Source organism: Furipterus horrens, unplaced genomic scaffold (assembly GCF_987537825.1).
Source record: "Furipterus horrens unplaced genomic scaffold, mFurHor1.1.pri manual_scaffold_3, whole genome shotgun sequence".
In the NCBI taxonomy this organism is placed as follows: Eukaryota; Metazoa; Chordata; class Mammalia; order Chiroptera; family Furipteridae; genus Furipterus; species Furipterus horrens.
In genome coordinates, this window is record NW_028327173.1 from 129,246,615 (window position 1) to 129,266,759 (window position 20,145).

At 36.2% G+C, this 20,145-nt stretch overlaps 1 protein-coding gene across 2 annotated transcripts in view; it reads left to right on the forward strand.

The window, feature by feature from the left end:
- The window catches only part of STRN3 (striatin 3), a 109,600-nt gene that overhangs the window by 81,407 nt on the left and 8,048 nt on the right, over positions 1-20,145 (forward strand). For both annotated transcript variants that reach the window (XM_090270167.1, XM_090270166.1), the window contains 6 exons: positions 4,085-4,218; positions 5,473-5,648; positions 5,846-5,893; positions 6,428-6,549; positions 9,705-9,872; positions 11,393-11,533. In XM_090270167.1, coding sequence (XP_090126293.1) covers positions 4,085-4,218; positions 5,473-5,648; positions 5,846-5,893; positions 6,428-6,549; positions 9,705-9,872; positions 11,393-11,533 — 789 coding nt within the window. The remainder of the gene's footprint in view (positions 1-4,084; positions 4,219-5,472; positions 5,649-5,845; positions 5,894-6,427; positions 6,550-9,704; positions 9,873-11,392; positions 11,534-20,145) is intronic.

A 20,145-nucleotide genomic window follows, 5' to 3' on the forward strand; every position in this document is an offset into this window, starting at 1 on the left:
CATGGGCAACAGCAGACCCTCCATATTACCCTGCCCAGGCTCTGTAGCTTCAGCTTCACTGGAGAGGACACTCCAGCGTCATCGCAAGATGTCGATTCAACACTGGAGGAGACAGATACCATGTCACTCCCGAGTTGGACTGCACAGCCATTCTCGGCGGTGCAGATAGACTCTTAAGAAGCTACACCATCGTCTCTCGAGACGGACGGCTGCCTAACAATAATGTTGGGCAAACTCGTTATGTAATTGTCTTAAAGATTTTTGAAAGTTTTGGCTTTTATGTCTTTATGTTTTATTTTTCTCTTTAATGTTAGATGGAGTTGTTTCTATCACAGGGATCAATTCAGAGTACCTCTCAGAGATCTAACTTTAGCTTACAGATCTTGTAACAGGAAAATAGCAGTTTTAAAAGTCATTTTAGAATAAGGCAGCATCATTATTCTTCAACTCACTACCAACTATATACTACTTAGTAGTGAAACTTGAAATATACGGGAAATGAAAGTACTACCTAGGCATTTGTTTTTCCAAAATTGATTTTAGCAGGAGATACATAAGTACACTTGAGTAATTTATAATCTAGGTCCAGATAGTTATAATTCTAAGTAATGAGACTGAATTCTTACCAAAGGCTTATTGTGGTATATGAGATATTTATAAGATAATTCAGTATGTAATAATTTGATAGATTGAATTTCACTGATGTTTCTGCTTTCACTATGAAATAGAATTTGTTTGATGCCGTAATAAAATTCTTTTTTAATGTATCCTGTTCTCTTTCAAGAATTCTCTAGTAGCACATTTTTCTTACAGCTAAAGTTAAATAATTTGGCCTTTTTTTCCCTTAGTCATATCTGCTATGCAGATATGAGAATTACAGATTATGGCGAGAGATAATAAAACATTAAAGCATGAAAAGTAAAAACAGTCTGTTGATTTTTTTCCAGATCTCTTTTCTACTATTGATCTGTTTTCCTGTTTTACATCAAAAAATATTTTCTAAAATGAATGTATCAACTCCATTGTTATTCATTTTATGCATTTCAGGTGGTTTAACTTCTTAGCTTTTGGTCTGTTTTACCAAATAATGCATAGGCAAACTTGCTAAAATTTTTGTAGTTAGTGTTGTACACTTAAACTGCAGATTTTACACTTAAATCATTTTAGAGCTCTGTGCATGCTTATGTGTGTGTGCTTTTTAAAGAAAAAAATGTAAGTCAGTTACCTAACTCTTAATGGTGGAAGGAGGAGATGCGGAGATCAGCACAAACCTCCTTATACTTTTCAAAGGGTAAATCTTAGAATCTATTTTTAAAGATGCAAATTCTGCTTCTATGTAGAGCTAAGAAAGGGGTATTAGAGCTCATAATCTCTTGGTTTTAGTGGCAGCCTTCAACTTCATGCTTTCTTGTTGAAGTCTATGTCATACCTCATTTTATAAAGAAAATATGTTTTCAAAGAGAGAAAGTTCTGTATTACAGTCCTTCAGACTGTTTTTAGTAAAGACTTAAGATATGCCATGTCAACACTGGCATAAATTGAATCAGTTATTGGGCTGTGTTCTTTAGGTTTGGTAAAATTGAAGAAGAGTTTGGTATGTAAGCTACAGATTACCTTGGTCATTAGTGTCCATAAAAAGGATTAGTTACAAAAGTTCAAGAAGAACCTTGTTATAAGACCCCATTTTATAAACCCTAATATTTCCATAAAAGGAAATGATAATAAGATAATGGTATTTTTAAATTGCTTGGTGAAATCTCTTAGGCTATTAATAAAAAGTGTCATAAATTCCATCATTAAAAACTGCTTTTAATAATTTTTCACTGAATTGCTAATGATATTTTGTGATTATATAAGATAATTACTGTAAGTAATTATATTAACATTAATGAAATAAATTTATAGAATACAAATCAATTTACAAAGGAACAAAGGTAAACAAATTGAATATTTACTGTGATTATCACATCCACAGTGGTGATGGGTGATTATGGAAAGTAGAAATGTAGCTTAAAAGACTTTTTTCACATATATATGTAATAAGTGCTGAGTGAGCAGTATGGCTTGCTATATATAAATATATGTGTGTATATATAAATGTCATATAACTAATTAGAAGTTGGTGTAAATACTAACTTTTTGCATAATGTAATTAAATCTAAAACTCCAATAAATAATAGACAGTATAGCTGAGGCACTTCCCTTCATATGCCCCTAAATTGGTCAGCAACTGATCAGAAATATCTGTAAAAAGGATATGTAATAATGCAAAATAATTTGTTATTATATTGAAGTTATTTTATTAGGGTTTTATTAAGATAATTGTATAATTGTGAGTGGGAAGAATAACTTGTCTTAAAAACGAATTATGAGCTAAAAATGCTTATAGTAAATACTACCAAATGAATTTTATATGATTGTTCTTAAACATAATTTGAAACTATTGATTTTATTGTCCTTAAGATGGTTTGATATTACCAATAATTGCATACAAGATATTGGGAGGAAGGATCAGTGTTACACATTATTCAGACTCAATAAGTATTATTGAAAAATTAAATACTAGTATCCCTTTGTATATTTTTTAGAAGATTTTATTTATTTACTTTTACAGAGAAGAAAGGGGAGGGAGAGAGGAAGAGAAACATCAATGTACAAGAGTCTTACTTGCCCACAGCTGGGGACTTGGCCTGCAATCCAGGCATGTGCCCTGACTGAGAATAGAACCTGCGACCTTTTAGTTCATAAACGGGCACTCAATACACTGAGCCACACAAGCCAAGACCCTATGTATATTTTCTGTCAAATTTACTCTATATCACTTACTGACTCACAGCTTCATTTTAGCAGTGTCATGTAGGACCTGATTTGAGTCTAATTATATAGCGTACTTTGATATTATAGCTTACTTTGAAAATAATAAAATAAGATATTCTAAATTTAGATGAGGCAATAGTATACATCTAGGAAAAACTGACTTGTTCAATATATTTTCAGTTATTTCAGTAGTATCTTTTTCAGTACAGTATCTTTTCAATTATTTTCAGTAGTATTAATGAAGATTGATAAGATCGATAAGTTTCATTATATATGTTGTTTCCTATAGTGTATTCAATTCACATCATTACAGGGATTTTTCAGAATTTATGATTAGCTTGAGTTTTTATAGAATATTTCCTTTTAAACTTGCTCATGAATTTTTAAATGTTTTGATATGTTGAGTTGTTTTGTATTACAATGACTTGTATACTTTCCCTTGCATTTTAAGATTAAAATTTTGCTTTCAAAGCATGTTTGAAATGATATTGAGAATTATTACTTAAACTCTATCTGTTATAGCAAAATATTTATTAGTATGGTTATTCTAACGATGGCAGTGTTTGATTTGAATTGCTCAAAGTAGTAGAAGTTTAATTTAAAATTCTGTATTCAGTTTAGATTATTTTATAAATAATCTGGTAAATAAAAGGGAAGTTAAAACAATTACAGGCAAACCTTGAAAGCTGGAAAGCGTTCTGATATTACATGGATTAACCTTTTACAGAAAGGAAATGGGCATTATTGGTGGTAATACTGCCCTCTTTCTAGACTGTTGCTGTTCCTGGAGGAATCTGAGCAAATAGGCTTCATTTCCATAAACTGATACACTGTATTATAAATGGAGACCATTTAATTTGAATGCTTATATTAATTTTTACTATGGACTGGAATACCTAGCACTTCTAAGCAAATGTGATGCAAAGCAAAAGGACTTTGTCACAATTTATAACATTTAAAAAATACTGTAGTTATAATTGTGCAGAAGTGATAAGTGATTTAAATAGACAAAGCTTTTGTGTCCCATCTCCCACCCTGGTATAATAGATCTAGTGTACATTTATTTGTGGAAGATTATGTTGCAGTTTCTAAATAAATTTATTACTATTCAGTAACAGGATTTTTTGAGTAGAAGAAATAAGGAGGGAAGTGGGAAAATAAAAATTATCTTACTGTATTATAACTGTTAAGTACTTACATTTCCCCACAATATTGTCTTGTACTGTATGATTTTTCAGCATTTAAGAAGCGGTTTTGTTCTTTATAGCTGAACCAATAACGTTTCCATCTGGAGGAGGCAAGTCATTTATTATGGGTTCTGATGATGTTTTGTTAAGTGTACTGGGCCTTGGAGACCTTGCAGACTTGACGGTAACAAATGATGCAGACTATAGTTATGATGTAAGTTCAGTTTTATTTTTAATTTTTTAATGATTTAATAGAAGGCTCCTTATTTTTGGAAACTTAGAAAACAGAATTAATGTCACGGTGCATGGGAAAAAAAAGATAAGTTTAAGTATGTATATAACTAGTTTTTTTGTGGTATTTTAAGTTTTTCTTAGGTATTATGGTGGATAGTTAGGAGTTTGGGGTGATTGATTACTTTAAAATACTGGTCAGTAAATATCTTGAGTAGTCAACTCTCAGCTATTTATTCAAATTAAGCCATATTTTGGTGTTAACAAAAGAAAAATAGATAACCTGAATCACTTATTTGCCTTCAGGAATTGTTTTAAAAACCTGTTTTATTTTTGAAGTTTAATTTGTTTTAAGGATAATGTTAAAGTTACCTTGTTGCCATTTCCTGATTTTAGTCCTTCATTTGAGGTATGGGAAAAGGATGGAGTGGAGATGGGAAGGAGGATAGTCGTTAGAGGTGAAACTAGGTTTGGATTAAGTTTTTATAGACAATAAGCATTCAATTGGGAGTTAACGGTACTTGTTTTGAATTTGCAGTTTTTCAGCAAATTAATTTTTTCCTTTTTTAACGAGTTCATTTTTATGTTAGCATGCTTTTTAGAGACATCGGCCTCAGTGGGCTGGATTATTCTTATTAATATTTTTAAAGTACATAAGAAACTACTTACAGACTACTTTGCAAGAGGTTTCACAGCCTATTTTTACAGATGGAAAAATAAAGATAAAAAGATTAATCTCATCGATTTCAACAATAATAATGAAAATATTCCTAAAGTTTCTTTAGTTCAGACTTTTGGAAAGTACCTTAACTTGTGTTTTAAAACTTCACATTGCTAATTTTCTAAATGACAGCTGTACTATTAATATTGTATCCTTGTATTTTTGGTAGTAATTTTATATAATTTTTAATGTTTTCATGTAAGGTATTGCAGCATGGTAGTTTTTTGCTGTTCTCTTCTGACATTTAATAGGACTTTTGGGTTTAGCCTAATAATTAGGTGAAACAGATTAAGGGATTCCATTTGATCTAGGTATTTGAAAGCTAATGAAATTATTATTCTTAGTTTTTATTAAATGACAAAGATTTATTATAAAGTTTTTAAGGTACATTAAATTTGTACTGGACAGTTTAGCAAAGCAGTTTTAAATGTTTGTTTTAAACACACCAAAACAAAAATTTCACGTGCCTGTCAGTTTACTACTTTTACCACTAAATATTGTGCTCTTTCTTTTTAGTTGCCTGCCAATAAAGATGCCTTTCGAAAGACATGGAACCCCAAATATACTCTACGTAGCCATTTTGATGGAGTACGGGCATTAGCTTTTCATCCTGTAGAACCTGTGCTGGTTACTGCCTCTGAGGACCATACTCTGAAACTTTGGAACTTGCAAAAAACAGTTCCTGCCAAAAAGTAAGTGTTTTAATGTCAACATGTGTTTTTTTTCCTTCCAAAGTTGCCAGTAATTATAAGTAATGATTCTTCTTTATTGTCCCATATCTTTCATATACTCATTTGATCTTTAAGTAATGACTTTTGACTATCAACCAGTGGTTTATGATTATTTTAACTGCCTTCTTTTCCCCCACCCTTTTTCTCCTTTCTCTTAGGAGTGCCTCTTTAGATGTAGAGCCTATCTACACATTTAGGGCTCACAAGTAAGTTTTATTGAATTAGTACTTAATTAACAAGGATAGTTATTGTTAACTATTGCTTTTTTTTTTTTTTAATTCTCATTTGAGGACATTTTTTATTGCTTTTAGAGAGGGGGGGAAGAAGGGTGAAAGAGAAAGGAAGAGAAACATCAATGTGAGAGAGAAACACTAATCAGTTGCCTCTCATACGGCCCCCGACTGGGGGACCAAACCCACAACCAAGCCCTGTGCCCTGACCAGGAATCGAATTGTGACTTTTCAGTTCACGGGATGATGCTCCAATCAACTGAGCCACACCCTCAATATTTATCAATCCAGAAATATTGTAAAATTGTAATAATGTTAGCTTTATATTAGAAAAGAATACTATTTTATTTGATTAATAATTGTATTAGGAGAATATAATCAGTACTATTAAAGTGTACATGTTTACCTTAAATAATTTTTAGATACCACACAAATTTAGAGGTTGGGGGATGTGGATGTAAATTTCTTTTTAGGCTTTATAAGTAATTTTTTTCTTTTTTCCTATAATAGTGGCCCTGTTCTATCATTAACTATTAGTTCTAATGGAGAACAGTGTTTTAGTGGTGGTATTGATGCAACCATCCAGTGGTGGAATATGCCTAGCCCTAATGTGGATCCATATGATACATATGGTAAGTAAAAGGCTCAAAACATTTTTTTAAGTGAATGGAGCTGGTGAAAGTAAATACCTCAGGTATAAGCTTGTTTAGTCATGTATTAGTCTCCTTGTTTAGTTATTCCATTTACTAATAATTTGCTTTATTAAAGAGAAAAATTAAGAAATATGCCATGAATATTTAAACCAGCGAATTGGTTTTTTCTCTATAGTGTTCAGAAATAATAAAAATAATTAAAATTTTAGTTAATTTCAGTACTAGTTACAAAAAGAAGAATAGAATAAAATTTAATACAAGGAACAATCTTTTACACTTAAGAACTAGGTTTTGTAGTGCAAACATTTAACAAGACAATAGAAACAAATAGGGACAGTAAGGATGTATCAGTACAACGTTTTAAGGACAAAAATTTCCTTTATTTAAAAAAATAACTTACAAATATCAGTCTTAGAATCTGTCCTACAGAAATACCTATACATGTATTCACATATATTTAAAGGGCATGGTTTGTAAATATAAACAATTAAAATGAATCATGAGAATGGTTAAATAAACAGTAGTCTATTTAATGGCTGGTTCATTTAAAAAGACCTTGAGCTCTTCATTGTTTTTACTTAACATAGACTGGGTGCCTAACTTTGCCAGATTTAGTGTTAAGGAGTACATCAAGAAATAAGAATGAGTCTAATGGAAAAATAGATGTTGAACAGATAAGCATGGGGATGGAGTCTATGGTTATAAACTGATAAGTGCTTATGAAAATAAGTATTATGAGAGAAAATAACAGGCGGGATCTTCTTTATAGGTAGTCTAAAACAGTGCCATTAAAACCAAATTCTAAAGATAAAAGGGAAATGTTAGTATAGTAGTCCCTCCTTATCTGCAATTTCGTTTTCTGTGGCTTCAGTTACCCAAGGTCAACTGCAGTCCAAAAGTTAAATTGAAAATTTCTGAAATAAACAATTCATAAGTTTTACATTGTATGTTCTGAGTAGCATGATGAAATTGAGCACCATGCTGCATAGATATGAATCCTTTTTTTTTTTGGTTCAGTATATACACACTGTATACACCACCTGCCCATTAGCCACTTGGTATCCACCTTGGCTATCAAGGTCCCTGTCTCAGTATGGCAGTGCTTATGTTCCATTAACCCTTATTTTACTTAATGGCCCTGAAGCACAAGAGTATTGATGCTGTCAATTTGGATATGCCTACTAGGTTGAAAACTTTCACTTTTCCACTTAAAAGGAAAGAAAAAATAATCATGTGCTGAGGTACTAAGATCTATAGTAAGAACAAATTTTCTATCCATGAAATTGTTAAGAAGGGGGAAAAGTGTGTGCTTGAGCTGGACCCAGGCAATTGGAAGCTTTTCAGTGATCTCCTCCAACGGTGAGAGACTGAGGAATACAACAAACAGTTCACCCTGGAGCTGGATCCCGGCACTGGAGGCACTCCAGCCCCTCCCCTGTCCTTAGAATGTATATTTTGCCTACTGTTTGTTCCCACAGTAAGTCATTTTCAAGGATGTAGCCTTACAAGAGTAAGGCATTGTTGAGACCAGCTGGACTGAATATATTACTGAACTCAGTTAAGGCCTTTATATACACTTAAGATTCTACTTGTCTTGCTGCCACTCAAAACAAGCCTTTTATGTAAGTTTCCTTGCTTATAAAATCTGCAGCGTGCCAAAAAGAAAGAAGAAATTTGTGCTAGTTTGCTGAGAGAGACTACATCACATCACATTATAATATATTGCAATAATTGTTCTGCATTATTAGTTATAAATTTATAAATGTAGATGCCTAATTTATAAATTAAACTTCTATCATAGGTATGTATATATAGGAAAACAGTATATATAGAGTTTGGTACTATCCATGGTTTCAGGCATCCATTGGGGGTCTTGGGTTGTCGCCCTCTTGCATAAGGCGGCTGCTGTAAAGAGGTTTAAGCCAGGAAGTGGCCTGTAAATACAGGGTTTAAAAAGGTGACTGGCTGTTGCAAGGACGTAGGGGAAGAGTGGCTAGAGGAATACAGATTTAACGAGAGGTAAAAACATATTTACTCTATGCTTTTCTACTGTTTGGCAGAAAGGTTGTATAAGGTTAATGTTGGTTTTTGTTTAGGTCAAGAGGTGCTGGAGCATATTTGTTTGCTTGTGGATCCCAAGGAGTAGGAGAATTTTCGTAGCAGAGAAATGTTAAACATGAAAGCAAGTTAGTGAGTTGAATGGAATCCAGAATACACTTGGTATAATTATTCTTCGATAGGAAGGAGGACAATTCCTTTCTTGTATCTGCCCAGAGAAGATGGTTTCAGATACTAGCAGATTTATAGACTGGTAGGCAGGAATATGGGGAGGACTTTCTTTCAGTGCTATATTTTCTTGGTGAAGTATGAAAGGTAATCAATTACTCATGAGGAAAGGAGGTTGGGAACTGTGAGAACTGCAGAAGTGATAAGAAATATCTGTGGAAAGTGAGAGTTTACTAGAGAAACAGGGTTGTAGGACAAATGATGCACAATGTTATTAGCCACCATGTCTATCAAGTATTGAATAAAGGAAATGTAGGGTATCCGTATAATGGAATATTACTCGACAGTTGAAAGAAATTAACTATTGATACATGGTACAACATAGATGAACCTTGGACATTGTTTGCTAAGTGAAAGAAGCCAGTCACAAAAGGCCCCTTGTATGAAATGTCCAGAATAGGCAGTCTGGTAGAAATGAAGTAGATTAATGATTGTCTAGAGCTGTAGAAAGGCAGGGAAGAATTGGGAGGAAATGGCTAGTGAAGGATGGAAGTGTCCTAGAATTGGTATGGTGATGATTACACAGCTCTGTAAATATACTAAAAAACACTGATTTGTACACTTAAAATTGATGATTGTATGGAATGGAAATTATAGCTCAATAAAGCTGTTTTTAAAGAAAACTATGTTTCTTAAAGAAAATTGCAAAAAATGCAAGAATGTATTGAGGGGTAAAAATGACTTATAACTTCACAACTTAGAAGAGATGGCTGGTGTATAGTATACACTTTGGTTTATCTTCTTACAGCTGATATGTGTAGTCTTAATTAGATGGTAAGTTATATTTATATGTTTAAAATTATTTTAGCTAATTTTTTCTTTTTTTTTTTTTTTCCCTCTCTTCCCAGAGCCAAATGTTCTAGCTGGCACTTTAGTTGCTCATACAGATGCTGTCTGGGGTCTTGCTTATAGTGGCATTAAAAATCAATTACTGTCTTGTTCAGCAGATGGCACTGTTAGGTTATGGAATCCACAAGAAAAATTGCCATGTGTTTGCACTTACAATGGAGACAAGGGTAAGTAAATTTTGCCTCTATGAAAAAAGCTAATTGCTTTTAAAATTTGGAAGATTGAAAGGACCAACAGTTGATTTACTATTTCTTTGCTGCTCCAAGAGATATATTGAAAGATTTTAAAGCTTGTGATAATTTACTTTGTCATTTTTTTATAAACAAAAAGATGCTTTGCAAGTATATCTTGTAATTTAGTGCTTCTTTTTACCTTTTTCAGGACATCCTATTGAAAAATAAAACTTCTTATGTAACAGTGGACTAGATAGGTGATGCTGCTAATAGGGACAACACGAGGCGCTCTGCCTGCTCTAGGCGGCTGCCCACAGAAATCGAAGTGGGTCACAGTCTCATGCATACCTGTAAACCATGTATGCACACGCTGGTTGAGAAATCAGCTATAATCATTGAAATCACACCTTTAGACTGGAAAGTGCAAACTAAGTTACATGCATGATTTCAGATCTTTTCCTGTCAAAGAAGGCTTTAACCAATGTTACCTTATGCCAGTTATATTACATATATATGTATATTTGTATTGGTCTTATTTTCCAAGTCATTTTAAGGTAGTTGTATAAATCAGATTTTTTATTTTTATTAAAAAGTATGTTTGGTTTTAAAATATTTTAGAGGAATAGTATGTGCTTAATTTTGTTGGGTCTCGTAGCTACCTTAATAGTTCTACTAGTTTTTTAATTACCCAAGCTTTTGAGGTAAAAATGTATTTAAATATTTGTTTCTAGCTTCATCCAAGTAATTAATTGCCTGACTCCAGATTTCACCTTGTTGTGCATTAACCTGGCCCGCTGAATTAATTATGTTAAAAAGAGAAATTGCTGCCCAGGCCACTTGAGGGGATAGTACTGCATTAGTGAATTCCGGAGTCTACTCTTCATTTTTACAGATCTGAAAATTTGACTTGTGTTAGCTACTTGACAAGGTTTATAGGTTTCAGACAGGTAAATGCTCTCCCAAGACAATGAGGTAAGAATGATAATTTGTCATTTTACAGTAAGAAGTACAAGTTCAAATGGGCCTGAGGACTCATCGAGGTGTTTTTCTCTTTAAAAGAAAATGCATAGAAAGTAACTTTTGCACATTTCTACTCTCACTTTAAGAGCCCTCTAGCTATATTTTTCTTATAATGTTAAATAGAATGTTATAAAAAGTTTTTAAGTAATTGAAGGAAAGTTACCTATTACAGCTCACCATCCTAACACAATTGCTTTTTTTTTTTTTTTCATTATTAACATTATTTCAAGAACATTTTAACTGTGGCCAGGTAGCTCACAGAATTAAAGCATCATCTCCATACACTAAGGTTGCAGGTTCCCTCCCCAACGAGGCAACATACAAGAGTCAACCAATGAATGCATAAATAAGTGGAACAACAAACCAGTGCTTCTCTCTCTAAAAATAATAAATAAAAGTTTAAAAAGAATATCTGAATTCCTTTTTTCCAAATCAGAAAATTAGAGATTTCTAAATTGTTGCGTTTACACTGTATCTCTTTGGGCTTTTTGCAGAGCATGGGATACCTACATCGGTTGACTTTATAGGCTGTGATCCAGCTCATATGGTGGCCTCTTTCAACACTGGTAGTACAGTAATTTATGATTTAGAAACATCACAGTCATTGGTGTTGCTTTCATCACAGGTAGATTCTGGTAAGTTTTCATGGGTTTCTTCAAAACCTTAGGATTATTATACACTAGAGGGTGATATTTTAATTTTCACATTTTGACTGTCTGAATTTAGGGTGGAAAAATAGTTTCAGTGCGTTATAATTGAACTTATTTACGTTATTTCTGCTATTTCCTCAAATTATGCTTAAAAGCTGGGTGATAATGAGGACAGAGGAGTGAATAGAGTAATGAAAAGGTGAAAGCAAAGGAAATAATTTTAAATTGTTAATGGAAATATATATGGAAGTAGTGAAAATAACGCAGATGCAATAATTATGTATAAATGGCCAATGCTGTAAGTATAGGATATGTTTTGTGTTTCACACTTTATTTAAATGGGAGTCCAAATAAGGCCCTACAATTGTGATTGGCTGATAGATCTTTCACGTCTCTCTTCATCTGTAGGTTTCCCCTCCATCTCTTATTTCCCTTGCATTTTTAAATGTTTTATTTATTTATTTCTTAATTACAGTTTATATTCAGTACTATTTTGTATTAGTTCCAGGTTTACAGCATAGTGATTAGACAGTTGTACTGTACACAGCAGTCTCCCCAGTATTTTCAGTAGCTACCTGGCACCATAAGTAGTTACTACAATATTATTGACTATATTTTCTGTGCTGTACTTCCTTGCATCTTTTTTAGTGAAGATATTGGATAGTTTGCCTCTAGTTTTTGCAGTCTGGATTTTGCTAGTTGCATCCTTGAGTTATCATTTAATAAGTTCCTGTGTTCATTTTACTTCCTGTACATTGGTTATTGATCTAGAGCCTTATTCAAATTCAGTTTCAGTGTTTTTGTCTTCATTTTAAAGTTTTTAAATGTTTTTGGCAAGACCACTTCATAGTAAATATTGTCTGTTTGTAAATCTTTTTCTTTTCAATCTTGATCATTACCTGGGTCTATTAGTTAACTTTAAAAATAATTTTCTAATTCTATCATTACTTCTGGATTTTTTAGCTAGAATACTTATAAAAAGGAACACCCTCATCAATAATTTGGTTATTCTGAAGCTAGATCATAAAGGAAAGGCAAGATAAATACTGATACTTCCCCTCTTTATTTACCAGCTTTCTTTTTTTTTTAAATGTTTTATTGATTATGCTGTTACAGTTGTCCCAATTTCTTTTCCCTCTGCTCCCCTCCACCCAGTGATCCCCCCTCCCTGCAGTTGTCCCCCACTTAGTCCATGTCGATTGGTTGGGCATACAGTTCTTCTCAACATCTTCCTATTTACTCCACTCCCTCCTACTTTGCTTCTTAATTCCTGCATCATCTCCCACCCTTACCCCCCATCCGCCTCCCTGCTGACCTCCCCCCTATATATTCCCCATACCTATAATTCTTTTTCAGCTTTTCTTTGCCTACTTAGTTTGCCTTGGTTTCAATTCCCTAGCTTCTGTTGTTGGTTGTTGTGATACAGTTTTCATTTTAATGCTCATAGTTTTGATCCTTCTTCTAAACAAGTCCCTTTAACGTTTCATATAACAGTGGTTTGGATCTGATGAATTCCTTCAGTTTTACTTTGTTCTGGAAGCACTTTCTCTGCCCTTCTATTCTGAATGACAGCTTCACTGGATAGAGTAATTGTGGCTGTAGGTTTTTGATTTTCATTACTTTGAATATTTCTTGCCAGTCCCTTCTTGCCTGCAGAGTCTCCTTTGAGAAATCAGCTAATTGGGACCCCTTTGTACGGAATTCTCTTCTTCTCTCTTGCTGCTTTTAAGATTCTCTCTTTATCCTTAATTTCTGACATTCTGATTATAATGTGTCTTGGTGTGGTTCTCCCTGGGTCCAGTTGTTTTGGAACTCTCTGTGCTTCCTGGACCTGTAAGTCAACTTCCTTCCCCAAGTTTGGGAAGTTCTGCTTCATTATTTTTTCACATAAATTTTCAATTTCTAGTTCTTCTTCTTCACCTTCTGGCAACCCTATAATTCGGATGTTTGCTCTCTTATAGTTGTCCCAAAGTTTCTGAACTTCTCATTTCCCTCCCTTTTTGTTTCCTCTTTCTGCACTGGTTGACTGTTCCTTCCCTATGTTCTGATTTGTTGATTTGATCCCTGGTTTTCCTTCCCTCACCACTTGTTTCGTATTTGTTTTCGTTCATTTCAGCAGGACTAGCCTTCATTCCTTCCCCGTCTTGATTAAGTCCCGCTGTTATTTTTGTAAGCTGTCTTATAACTATAGCTCTGAACTGAGCCTCAGAAAGGTTATTTATCTGTCCGTCTGTTAATTCATGTATTTGCTTTCTGGTCAGCTATGTGATTGGGATCTCTATCATTATCCCTGTTGCCCTGGCAGTTTTGTGTTTACCTTTGCTTCCTGGGTGGGACTGTCACACCTCCTATGCTATAGGGGGCGGAGCCCCATGCATTTGTCACTACCGGGGACCCTTTTCACCACACTGTGGCGCTTTGTGTGGGGGCGGGGGTCCAAGATGGATTTGTGCCGTTCTCCGCTGAGGGACTGGGAGCCTCCTCCTCCGTCCCCACGCCCTCTGGCCCTCACAGTCCGAGGCAATGGGGGTCTGCCTTCCCTGGCGTTGGAATCGTGAGCTGACAGGTTTGGTCTGCACTAGGCGTGTTCCCAGGCACTTCTCGCCTCCCCTTAAATATGGGCGTCTGTGCTTATTACTGTCCCGCCACTGTCGCCACTGCTGCTGCCACCAGCACAGCTTGACCTCTCTGCCCCAGCTTCACCCTCCTACCCGTCCAGATGAGCACCACTTGTTTATAATTTCATATGTTGGACTTCCATGTAGCTTTATTTTCTGGAACTTCTGGTTATTTCTGGTTTTGCAGTAGTTGTGGTCTTTCTTAGTTGTGGAGAGAGACAGAACATGTCAGTGTAGGCCTCCATCTTTATTTACCAGCTTTCTTAATAACAATAATAATAATGAGGTGTTCCCTGGCTGCCTCAGAGATGACCAGTGAGTCTATTGTGTATTGATGGTTTTTATATCATAATCTCTCTTGGACATAAATGTATATGATACGTTTCAATACATGGCAGGTGTTATCTTTATTGCTACTCAGATTGTTTCATCTTTGGCCAGTGGGAATTTGTTCAAGTTAGCTCCTGAGTCCTTTTGGCATGACCCCGGTAGTTGTTGATAGATGTTCTGTGTTCATCTTGTTCATTTGTGCCCCAGATCTGAAATCAGCCATCTCTCTTAAGATTTTGTTTAGTGGAAAATGGCATTTAGAGAATATAGACTAGGTATTAGGCTATTGGGTTGTTTCTCATGGTTTTCATGGCTCTTGAGTTGGTCATTGGTTTAGGCTTTTTCAGTGGTCAGAGCTACAAATACATTTTTAAGAAAGAAGAGCATTGGTAAATTTCTACAAATACTTCTAATTCAAATTCAGATTTATCTCATTGGTTTTTATGTCCTTAACTCATTTTAACTATACCAAAACTCTTGGTTCTCAGCAAAATCATCATAACCTCTCTTTTAATGTATCCCATAGTATAGTATTCCCTCACTTATCGCGGGTATTGCATTCTAGACCCCCCCCCCCCCACGATTTAGGAACCTTACATTTATTCTACACTCTTAAACCTACGTAACTTTTAACAACATACGTATACAGTACCGCAAAATCCCGTGATACAGCAAAAAATCTGCAATAAATAATTAAATATGATATTTTTTAAAATCCCACTATACAGTGAGGCCGTGATAAGTGAACCACGATATAGAGAGGGACTACTGTACACATATAGTCATCTCAAAAAATAACACCAAAAACACTGCCAGTATTTTGATTACTGAAAATATTTTGTATTTAGAGTATATTCTGCTAGGTATGGGCAGTCTAATTACTGTGCTTTAAAGCAACTTGAAATAGTTCATTTATTTGTGCTTATACCGCCAATTAGATATATAGTTAAAGTTCATTTGTTTAATTTTACTTTTGATTTTTTAAGTATATTTTATTGATTGTGTTGTTACAATAGTCCTAATTTTTTTTCCCCTTTGCTCCCCTCCGCCCAGTACCCCCCTTCCCTCCAGCAATCCAACCCCCCTTAGTTCATGTCCATGGGTCATGCATATAAGTTCTTTGGCTTCATCCTTTCCTATATTATTATTAACTTTCCCCTGTCTATTTTGTACAACCAATTATGCTTCTTAATCCCTGCACCATTTCCCCATTTCTCCCTCTCCCCCCTCCCAGCTGATAACCCTCCAAATGATCCCCATACCTATGATTCTGTTCCTATTCTGGTTTACTTAGTTGGATTTTGTTTTTACTTTTTAGATTCAGTTGTTGATAGTTATGAGTTTATTGTCCTTTGAATGTTTATAATTTTGTTCTTTTTCTTTTTTTTTTTTTTTTTTTTTTAAGTATATTTTATTGATTATATTGTTACAATAGTTCCAATTTTTTTTTCCCCTTTGCTCCCCTCCGCCCAGCAACCCCCTTCCCCAACAATCCCCTCTCCAAGTCCATGCCCATGGGTCGTACATACAAGCTCTCCCGCCTCACCCTTTCATATATTCTTCTTCTTCTTTTTTAAAATTAATTAATTAATTAGTTAAATATTTTAACAATAAAAAATAACAATTCCTCCCTCTCAGACTTAAGACCCTTTACAATCTTATAAAGGACAATGGATGAAGGTCTCGAGCTCCTCTAGCTGCTTCAAGCTGGACATGGTCGTCGTCCTACCTACCCGTGGGTCAAGAAATCCCTAATAAGAGTGGGGATGTGGAGGGGAGGGTGGCCTTCCCACAGGGGGAAGGATCGTGCAGACTCCAGGTTGGTTGGCTGTCTCTGGACAACGGCATGCTTGGTTTGACAGGCTGGCATCCTTGTTGTATTCTGGGGGGAACAGGGTTAAAGGACATCATTTAATCCGTAACCACTAGATGACAAAAGACAGGTATTAATTTTTCAATGTCCCACATTAGGGAAAAGAAGGGCTTCTTTGGAGGAAGGTGTGCCAGGTACATCTCACCTGTCCAAAACCCTTTTGCCCATTATACTTATTTTGGACTGAGGGAAATATTTTAGGTTTCCCCCATCTCAGGCCTCTGGGCTTTTTCTGTCCAAGCCATTAGGATAGAAAAGAGAAACCAGTTTTAAAGTGAAGCCCACAGACCACCCCGTTCTTCACCAACCCAGCCACTTAGTTCAGCCAAACCATTGAGTCTCAGGAGGCAGCAATGCAGACAGGATTAAGTGAGGCCTATGCATACAGATAATCACTCAGGTAATGAGATTGTAGGCTTATGCCCTTTGAAAACAGAAAACACATGTTAATTTATGTAACATAACCCACATACAAGTCTCTAAATCTGTAGGACTGTCTTATCGGAAGGAAAATCCTTGTCCTTCTAATATTCACTGAACTTGCATTTCTATTCTTTATATTTTTATTCCCCCCCCACTAAAAAATTTTCTGTTTGTTTGTTTTTCCACTACAGTTGTCTCACTTTTTTTCCCCCTCTTGCTTCCCTGCACCCTGTCCCCCCCCACAGTCAGTCCCCACCCAGTTGTCCATGTCCATGGGTCATTCATACATGTTCTTTGACTAGACCCTTCCCCTTCTTACCCCTTCTCTCCCTCCCATCTCCCCCTTTGTTACTGTTAGTTTATTCCTTGTTTACATACCTCTGGTTCAATTTTGCTCATTTGTTTGTGTTGTTCATTAGTTTCCTGTAACAGGTGACAGCATAAGGTAATTTTCTTTTGTTGCCTGGCTTATTTCGCTAAGCATAATTATCTCTAGTTCCAATCATGTTGTTGCAAATGGTAGAAGTTCCTTCTTTCTTTCAGTACTTATTCATTGTCATTTTCCCCCTTTGTACTCGTGTTCCTCTCTGTCTCTCTGTTTCTTCATCTTCTTAAAGCAGACCCTTTAGCATCTCTTGCAATGCTGGTTTGGTGGAGATGTATTCTTTTAGCCTTCTTTTGTCTTGGAAACTCCTTATTTCACCTTCCATTTTGAATGAAAGCCTTGCTGGGTAGAGTATTCTTGGTTGTAGGCCTTTGTTTTTCATTGCTTGGAATATTTTTTGCCATTCCCTTCTGGCTTGTAGTGTTTCTGCTGAGAAATCTGATGATAGCCTTATTGGAGCTCCCTTGTATGTTATTAGTTGTTTCTCTCTTGCTGCTTTTAGGATTCTCTCTTTGTCTTTGAATGTTGCCATTTTAATTATGATGTGTCTTGAAGTGGGCCTGTTGGGGTTCATCTTCATTGGGACCCTCTGTGCTTCCTGGACTTGCGTGACTCTTTCTCTCGTCATGTTAGGAAAGTTTTCTGTCATTAGTTTTTCAAAGAGGTTTTCTATCCCTTGCTCTTCTTCTTCTCCTTCTGGAATTCCTATGATACGGATATTATTACGTTTCATGTTGTCCTGCAGCTGTCTTAGAACCTCTTCAGTCTTGTTCAGTCTTTTTTCATTTTGTTGCATTGTCTGGGAGTTTTTGTGTAGGTTGTCCTCCAGCTCGCTGATCCGATCTTCTGCTTCCTCTAGCCTGCTTTTAATTCCTTCTACTGTGTTCTTCAATTCAGAGATCGTATTTTTCATTTCCTCCTGGCTCTTATTGATAGCTTCTATGTCCTTTTTCATGCTCACGTAATTTTCTGTGAGTTCCTTGTAGTTTTTCTGGAGTTCTTTGAAGTTTCCGCTGAGCTCATTCAGCTTCTCCATAATCCATGTTTTGAATTCCATATCTGATAGTTCGCTCCCCTCTATTTCATTTAGCACTCTTTCTTGGGATTCTACCTTTCCTTTTGATGGGAGGTTGTTTCTCTGTCTCCCCATTTTTTTGACTCCTATTGTTTGTTGGTGCTTCTTGGAATGATCTGCACTTCCTGGATCTGCCTCTGGTGGCGTCAGATCATGTACCAGTCTGGCCCTAGGCAGCCTGTTGGAGACTTCCAGGGATCTACTGCTGTTGTCTGTCTTCTTTGATTGTTAATCTATTCAATCTGTGATTAGCTGTCAGGCTTAAGGACTGTGGGTGTGGCAGCTTAATTCCTGTAGGCAGGGCTTTTGCTTCCCCTCAGGCTGACGCCACCTGGAGGGGAATGGTCCACCCGCAGCACTGGGGACGAGTCAGCACCGGGACCCAGTCAGCCGCTCCTCCAGTTCCCCCCACAAAGCCACCGCGCCAAACTCTCCCCAAGTGTCCCCAGCCCTCTCTGCCCTCCCCCTGCCCGAGCCCAGGGTAAGTGGTGGCCAAAATATTTTCGTATGTGATCCACTTAAGAGCTCTTTTTCTCCTGCTGTTTCTCTCCGGCTAGCAAGAAAGCCTGTGGCTTTTCGCTTTTCACAGCTGATACTATTTTACTTTCCACTCTGTCGCTGTAGGCTGGGAAGCCCAGCTGGGGGTTTAGACCCTGCCCTTCTCAGGGGGAATCCCCGGCTGCTGAGCTGTTTCTCAGCCCCTTCAGCTGCCACCCGTGGGAGCCCAGCCAGCCCTTCCACGTCTCCGCACTCCCTACCGGTCACGTTGTGATGTAGCGGCCTTTTCTGTCTCTCCGTGGTTATAAGACTTCTCTCCAGCTGGTGTTCGGTTCGTTATTCCAGATGATTTCTCCAAAATTACATTGTAAATCCAGACTAGTTCTAGGAGGAAGTTAGTGTAGCTTCCACTTACTCCTCCGCCATCTTGTTTTTTCTGTTCTTTTTCTTAAGTAAGTCTTTTTGACATTTCATATAATAATGGCTTGGTGATGATGAACTCCTTTAGTTTTACCTTGTCTGGGAAGTACTTCATCTGCCCTTCCATTCTAAACGATAGCTTTGCTGGATAGAGTACTCTTAGTTGTAGGTCCTTGCTTTTCGTCACATTGACTACTGCTTGCCAGTCCCTTCTTGCCTGCAAAGTTTCTTTTGAGAAATCAGCTGATAGTCTTATAGGCACCCCTTTGTAGGTAATTCTCTGCTTTTCTCTTGCTGCTTCTAAGATTCTCTCTTTATTTTGAACCTTTGGCATTTTAATTATGATGTGTCTTGGTATGGTCCTCCTTGGATCTAGCTTGTTTGGAACTTTCTGTGCTTATAGGACTTGTATGTCTATCTCCTTTGTCAAATTTGGGAAGTTTTCCTTCATTATTTTTTCCATAAGCTTTCAATTTCTTGCTCTTCCTCTTTTCCTGACACCCCTATGATTCAGATGTTGGCATGTTTAAAGTTGTCCCAGAGGTTCCTCAGCGTCTCCTCATTTTTTTCAACTTTTGTTTCCTCATTCTGTACTGTTTGACTGTTTTTTTTTTCTTCCTTATGTTCCAACTCATTGATTTGAACCCCAGTTTCCTTCCCTTCACAATTGGTTTTGTGTGGAATTTCCTTCATTTCATTTAGCATAGCCTTTACTTCTTCCCTTATGCGTTTGCCATACTTAAGCATATCTGTCATTATCACCAGTGTTTTGACCTCTACTTCTGTTAGGTTGGCTATCTCCTCATCTATTAGTTTGACAATCTCCTCATCGCTTAGTGCTCCCACTGGAACCTTAATCCGTTCCCTCCTTCAGGCCATACTTCTCTGTCTCCTCATCTTGACAAGCTCCTGTGGTTGTTTGCTTCTGTGTCTTAGGTAGAGCTGTTGCACTTGTGTGGGTGAGTATTTCTTCTT